The sequence below is a fragment of the Phytophthora infestans genome, genomic scaffold (genome assembly GCF_000142945.1).
Source record: "Phytophthora infestans T30-4 supercont1.7 genomic scaffold, whole genome shotgun sequence".
NCBI lineage: Eukaryota > Oomycota > Peronosporomycetes > Peronosporales > Peronosporaceae > Phytophthora > Phytophthora infestans.
In genome coordinates this window covers 32,974-40,692 of record NW_003303752.1, presented here as the reverse complement: position 1 = coordinate 40,692, position 7,719 = coordinate 32,974, and the positions used below count along the sequence as shown (strand labels likewise).

The following is a 7,719-nucleotide window of genomic DNA, read 5'->3' as shown; positions in this document are numbered from 1 at the left end:
TCCCAGATATGGCGACGAACCAACTATGAAGCCGATCGGAAAAGACTAGGCTGGGAGTTAGCCAACACGCAGTTTGGCCAAGCCTGGAGAAAAATCAGCATATGAAATGTGAAGTTCTATTTTGTTTAAAAACGTTTTTGTAACGAGTCTCGGGACGCCTGCTCGCCGGCGGGTCGCACCGCTGACTGTCACCGTCTGTCGGTGAGCTGCCAGGATTCCGAGGCTCGAATGCAATCAACACTGTGCTATGACAATGTTGATTGTGAAGGGCTCCTCACCGACAATCCATATTAAATATATATTTTCCGGTCCCTGACATGCACATCAATCGGCTTTATGCGCGCGATCCGCAATACTTGGATTCGCCCGAAGCTTCGTCACCAGTTTAGATTTGAAGTAAACATCGTTTGGTACCGGTAAGGCTGGAAGACGGAAACGTTTTATCAGTACCAGTAGGATCGAAATATAGTACTATTATGGAACTAATTAATACCGAATTAATACTAAACTTATATAGAAGCTAGTAGTTTGCCGAGCAAAGACAACAACTACTAGTAGTAACTACTATTACATTAGCTCCTGAGCGGCTAGTAATAGCACCGCTTTATGAGCTTGTATGACAAGCACCAGTCGTTTCGCCTAGCCTAATGAGTGATCATTCTATCTTTTATTTGGAATCCAAGACGTCGTATGAACAGCCGACCCCTGTAGGCCAGCATTTTGAGATTGTCAACAACTAGATCGTCTTCGACTTAGATGGGAATACCAGTGTTTTTTCACGTAGCATTTCCAACTGTTTTATTAGTGTTCCAAGCCGCGGCGAGTGGAACTTTGTTCTGCCGTGACCTTGTGGCGGTAAATAGATGCGAAAAAAAACATCTCTGAAACGCCATTAAGTAGAGTTTAAATGAATTCCGTTACATACTAATTAAAATTTAGTACGAGGACCAAGCGGGTCTCTGCTGTTGAAGTCGAGCAGCTCAACCCGGCACGGAACACGGGCAGCCCGTTCGCCGGGAGGCGGAGATAACGCCAGTTCATGAGACCAGCGGTGAATGTGAGCAGCAGAAGCTCGCGTGACACGAAGAGCCACTGTACGGTACAGTCTGCACCCACAGCTGCAGCGGGGTACGACACCGGCCGTTCCTGTCGAAGTGCAAGAAGTGTGTGGTCGTGGAGCTCCAGCAGAGCAAGAAATGCAGGATTGGGGTGGTCGTGTACCCCGAGACGACGAAGTGTAGCACTGTGAGAGGCCAGTAGAGTAGCTACTCCACGTCGGAATCGGTCGATAGCTCGGGATGTGATGTGGATACGTAGCAGCGAGCGGCGGCTCGAGCTCAGTTACGAATTGAATTCGTGAGGCGCAAGTGGCTCGAGTGCGAGCAAAATGGTGCGTCGATCACGGAGCGCGTGTTTGTGGCCCAGGACTTGCAGGCCGTTGCGAGTCAAAGCCGGAGAAGCGCGAGAATGAGTCGAGTGTCGGGCGAGCAGAGCTACCTGGCATTCGTTGAGCAGAGCCGTAAGTCACAGAGCGAGTGAGCTGTTGGGTAGAGAACGACGGGGTGGAGCCGTTCGTGGTGGTGGTTGTGGTTCGAGGAAGCGGGCGACTCGGAAGGGGTAGCCCTTTGACGAGTCTGATTGTTGTTGCACGTGGGCTTGCCGGCGGTGACCAGAGCGACGGACACAGGTTCGATGTGTGCGTGACTGCCCCGGTGACCCTTAAGCGTGTCTGCGCGGTGAGCCGCGGTCCTGTGTGAGGCAGGGCTGAGAAGTAAGACGCAGTTGAGGTTGAGTTGAATACAAATAGGGGCGGACGCATCCCGGCGGCTTGAGAGCAGTCAATTACAATATCCTTTGTCAAAGGTTTGCAATATCGAATTTAAATTGAACATCTATACTGAGCTGGTATGTCGTGGTATTTAGAGCTGATTGGATAAATAGGTTCGTACATGTGATGCTGGTAAAAACGTACCTTAATGTGTTCTAAAACGCCCTAATTGTTCTGATAATATTACTTAGTTTTTTCTATTATTACTAATTGTTCCGACAGTTCATTGTCTCAACTTGCCTTCGCCGGAGTGAACGAAAGGATATGAAGCCCGCTTGCATTATCAACTAACGAAGGATAGTAATGACCAGCCGCGGATCGCTTGGCTCAGATAACCTTGCGTTTTTGCAGCTCCGACATTGTCGGGTTGGTCACGCCGCTTCAAGGATCAAGCGACGCTCTTGATTGTTTCGTTCTTCAGAACCAACATGAAGTTTGGTTCCTCGATCGACTTGTCTTGATTCTCAGTTCCTTCGCAGTTTTTCCGCGCAATAAACTTGGTCTGCACACCAGCTTCATAAGTGACTCCCATCATGAGCATTTTCTCCTCGACGGACTCTCTTCCTCTGGTATCGCTGCTCCCAGTAGTAGTACCGTCGCGCTTCGACGACTTCCTCTCGTTTTCGCCTGCTAACCCTTGTCATTCGACGCGTCTTCCTGTTGCTCGCAAGCAACTCGTGGAGCCTCTCTCTGCTCTGGGTCTTACACTGGGTCGACTGCAAACTTCACATCCATTTCCAGCGCGGCACGTCGACAGGAATCAGGTCGTTTTGCCGATAGGCATTTCGCCCGGACAGATCTCCGAAGCCCGGGGGCAATCACCGGCCCGCCTTCTATGATCAGCTCACAGATTTCGCCCGCTCGTTCCCAGCGCAAAGTCTTCAATCTTGTTCCTTCGACTCGTCGACCTCTCCAGTCGATCTGTGGTTGCATGTCCTCGAAAAATGGTATCCCAAGGATGGAGTCAAACTATTCAGGTATCGCATAGACAACTACGACACATTAATACGCATCATCTAATCCAGCAATCTTGCTACATAGAGACAACACCTCCAGTTGGGCCTCCACAATCTGGTTGTCACCAAGCTTGCCTCGAATGCTCTTCTCGATGAGCTTCGTCGTCTTCAGCTGGTTTTCTTCTACCCACCGCTTCAACACGTAGATCATGATTGCATCACAGTCTAGAAGTACCTTCGATGTCTTCTTCATCTTGGCAGTCACACTAGTATCGCCAGCGATGTCATATAGTGGACGTGACATAGAGACTAGAGGGTTTTCACTCAGAACGTTAAGGTTGACATTATCAAACTTAACTGTTCCGGTCACATTCTCCTCCACAACAGGACCCTCTTTCACTGCCGTGGCTTCTCGTTTCCCTGCTTCCCTTCCTTCTTCTTCCACGAAAGGCAGACAGCCTTAATGTGACCATGTTTATTGCAGAAGTGACAGGTACGAGTATGTTTGCTCTTAGAATTTGAGCTCGGTTTGAAACGTCCCTTTCTTTGGAAAGGTTCCCCCTTGGACGCCTTCTTGTTTTCTTGGCCTTGTTCGTTGGAGGCATTCGGCTTCTCACGACGAACCTTGCGTTCACTAACGTCCTTCACGAAGTGAGTCACCTCAAACTCGATAGACAAGCCCATGGCGTCACTCAGCGTCTCAGGATTTTTTATCTTCACGTAGCTCCGATTACGAGTCTTGAGGCCATTTGTGTAGAACAGAGCTTGGTGAAACACGCTCATGCCTTCGACTCGGAAGATGAGGGCAGAGTATCCACCGTTATAGGTCTCGATATCCGCCGTTTGCTTCAGACGCTGGACGCTCTCTCTACGCTGACAGGTAGTTAGACACCTCGAAGTGTCGGAGCACATGACCCCCACGTGTGCTCCTCCACTCGCGTAGTTGAAGCTCAGTGCAGGAGACACCCTGAATCTGGTTTTTCCATCGCTGACCCAGCGATCCCTGGTAGTCGCGGGTTTGCGTCTTCGATCGCGATCCTGTTAATGCGGCAGGCGCTCTCGATCTGGAACAGTCATTAGTGCACGTCTTCCCCTCTCTTGCCGGTGAGCTCAGGCAGGTTACCAGACATTCTCGTGTGTTCCGCCATCGCACGGTTCAGCCGGTCGATCTCAGCGATCAGCTGGGTGCTCGTAGGCATGGGCTCCTTGATGTCAGGTTGCTAAGACCAACAAGTGCTACCCGATGATTAAAACATAGGAGCTTGGGGGAGGGCACGTAAAAGTGCCGCCCCCACAGCTCAGACGGATGGAAGCTTCTAGAAGCTTCCACAGCCGCCTACATCCGCTTATGTATTAATTACTATGCTATATATCATAGTGCCACTAGCCGCTCATTTCAATAAGTCAATAATATCGACCAATCAGATACAGTACACGAATTGCCAGAAAAAGGTAATTTTCGAGTTGATCTGTGCAAACTTTACAAGAATATTAGACCCGATTCGCTGCTCGGTGTACTCAAGTGCGTGTTTTCTTTAATATGTTCTATATAATGCTTACAAGGATATTAGTTCCCATGCTTGCCTTATTGACGCATTACTGTATACTAAGGAAAAATTAATGCACCGACATTTAGGATTACGCCCTATTGCACTTTACATCGCAGTTAGCTTCTCGAGTGCAATTAAGTACTGCAATCCGCAAGGACCATGCAATTGGGTACTGCAATTTAAAATAGTAAAACTCACTTCAGCGTGCATGTACTAGATGTTTTTATAATGTCTTTCCGCTACAACACGGCTAAATGCAGCAGGTGTAGCGTTGGCAGAGTAATTGTGGCATAGCATATCTGTGGCGTCTACTCCGGACCACGCTCTCTACTTCATTCTCCAATCCGCTCGGAGGGCAAAACAGTCCTTACCCTCGCCATCCTCGCACAAGATCCTTTTTGCCACTACTACAGATAGCCCCGTCAAAGCACAAATTGCGCCGTGATGAAGGACGGCGAATGCAGTGTAGTCAAGGCTATCAGATAGCCACGTGTTGATCAACGAGGAAAGCAGGCATTAATGTCGATTATTAGGGGTTATCACGGCTGGAAAGTATGTTTGACCGGCCAATCAAATCAAATCTTCGCGTCCCTTTTTTTTCAACTCAAACCTTCCTTGAATAAGAGAAGGTTGCAAACCACCAGTGAAGATTAGCTGTGATTGGTGGAAAACCATACCAGAAGAATTGATTTGGTTGGTAATGAATACTGCCAGTAGTTACACCTATCAATCTCGTCCTTTGCTCATTCTCCAATATGGTTAACAAGAGATGGAGTGCTGAAGAGGAGTACACCCTCTTAGATTTCTTGTCTTCGCATTTAGAGATGTACACGAAGGGGGTCAAGGTCAAGTTCTACAAGAGCGCCCTCGCCACCCTTTCGCAAAAAAACTGCAACGCAGGTGAAGTCGAAGTGCATTGAGCTCGAAAGCTCATACAAGACGTATAAGTCGAAGTTAAGCCGCTCCGGTTTTGGTGTGAAGGCCACCGACCTATCGAGCATCAAAGGCAGGAAAATTAACCTCGTTTGTGAGTGGTTTTGGTAATAATTTGACACTGTGAATGGAAACATAGATGCTGCTTAAAAAATGCAAATATGTTTACGAAATGGACGAAATATTTGGTGTGTGGCACAATGTCGTTCGTCATCCTTGAACCATAAAGGAATGGGCTCGTACTTTAGCGGTGCGGTCCCGGTGAGGAGGAAGTACCATGTACAGCGACTCCGGCTGAGCCAGCGGAAGCCACCAGCGCGGCGAAAGCATCGACAGCCACTGCAACGACGGGATTGTCGCCTGCGAAGAGTGCTGGGATCGACAGTGCTGCACCAATGACCGCTACTGCATACTTTGGGTCCGCAACCACGGGCCCTACCTTGACCAGCAACAAGCGGGTCTACGACGAATAGAAGGGCTCTCCGGTGGCAAAGCCAATATCAGCTATTCGTGGTGAACGCGAGGCGGCAAGGGCAGAGCGGCACAAGGATAAAATGCTGATGCGTAAAGAAGAATTACTTCTTAAGCCACAGCAGTTCCAAAGTCTACAAGGTCGAATTGCAGCAGAAAGAGCGCAAAAATGGAGCAAATGTTTGCTCTAATGAAACAAAAAAATGAAATTGGCAGACAAAAAAAAAGTTTAATTGGAGGCTTTTCAGGCTGCGTGGTTAGCGATAAAACCGATTAAAAAATCGTTTTCAAACCACTAAACAAATAAATAATACTAAATTCTGAAACGTCTTTTGTAGAATTATTTATTTATTAAAAACCGCGACGGCGTAGCACCACTTCTTGCATACGTGTACGTAGATCTTCGCTGTCTTCGGTGCTCCAGTCTACCACTTCAACATCTTCGTCTGCTTGCAAATCATCATCTGTGGTAGGAGCTATAGATACATCAAAGGTATCGTCGCAGTCGATGCATACGTTGTGGATAATAAAGCAGGAAACGATCCTCTTGCTCACGCTTTCAACGTCGTTGTCGTTTTGAACTCGCTCTCTAATTGCGTCAAGTATCGAGAATCGGGCCTTCATCACCCCGATTGTATGCTCAATAACAATTCGCTGTTGTGCGAGCAGCCAGTTGAAAGTCTTGTTGCGTGGCTTCGAGCTTGCCGGCAGCTTATAGGGCGTTAGAATGAACGGAAAGCAGCACGAATATGCCGAATCACCTAGGACGTATTGGCCGGGATCGAAAAAGTTGCCTGGATTGTCTCAAAAGCTTCAGCATTTCTTACCCTTTCCCCTTTATTTGGCCAGCGAAGGAATTCTCCCTCCAAAGCCAGCACTGCGCAGACAGTACGATCTCTAAATTTGTACACAGAGCCTAGTCATATTTAGTTAGAAAATATATTTTGCATTCCTCTCCAATAGCAATACCTTCCGCGATACCGAAGTGCTGGGCGATCCGATGGATCGACATCTGCTGTAGAGTAAAAGAAAAACTTCTAGCTGCAGCTGTATAGGAGCTTGTTGCTGCTTAGCTGGAACCCGTGCAAACGCAGGGTCGGCTTCGATACGGCGAAGTAGAAATACAAAAAAATTACAAATTGTATTTCTACTCATTCGGAGGTTGCGTGGAGCTCGCATGGGGTCCATCAAGACAATTAGCCTAGGGCTCCATTGAGCTGTCTTCAAAACAGATGAACGACTCAAGTATCGGTGCGAGGATATTGCTGTGAAGTGATCATCACTCTCGTCAGCATCGCTGTCCTCACCATTAAACAGCGCCGTCATGGTTAGGAGTTGCAGACGTTGCAGAAGCACCGCGCGCAGGCTTCATGGCATTTTACATGTGCGTGCTGCCCAGGGGCATTCGTCGATGAGCTGAAAAAGCGTCAAATAAAGTGCCTTTTCTGAACGTTTTTGGCGCTCACGGTTGACGGATGAAGGTTTGATTTAGTTGGCTGGCCAAACATACTTACTTTCCAACCGTGATAACCCCTATTGCAGCAGATGGGTACTGCAGGTTCCACTTCAATTGGCTCTCATGCAATCTCTCCTTTTAATTGCAATTCATATCCGGCGGATACATCAGTTAATTTTTTTCTTGCCTGTACCGAAGTAAATACGCGATCACAAAAGATATATTGGCGGTATGGTATGTCGTACGCATCTGCTGCACCTGCTCCACATCCGCACCATCTGCGTATTGTTAGTCTGCTTGAACAAAACTAGCCGAGCGCCGCCGCTACGCGGCGGTAATTTAGTTTTTACTCTAGATTTTTGCCTTCCCGCCTTCGCTTCTCAGATAGCTTATTAATGCTAATATGTTTACAATAGAAAAATTGAAATTATCATTTTAGTCAGTGTAACTCGCAGATCCTACTGAGTACAGAGTATTTAGTATACTTAAACCATGTCCTCGGAAACACACATGCTTACGGGTACG

The 7,719-nt window shown here is 47.8% G+C and overlaps 1 protein-coding gene across 1 annotated transcript; it reads left to right on the top strand.

The window, feature by feature from the left end:
• Positions 1-336: 336 nt before the first annotated feature.
• Positions 337-1,757, top strand: PITG_05070 (uncharacterized protein; the record flags this gene model as incomplete). Its single annotated transcript, XM_002998736.1, has 4 exons — positions 337-416; positions 940-1,008; positions 1,362-1,519; positions 1,552-1,757. 4 exons carry the CDS (start codon positions 337-339, stop codon positions 1,755-1,757), a joined length of 513 nt encoding a protein of 170 aa, XP_002998782.1.
• Between the last annotated feature and the right edge of the window lie 5,962 nt (positions 1,758-7,719).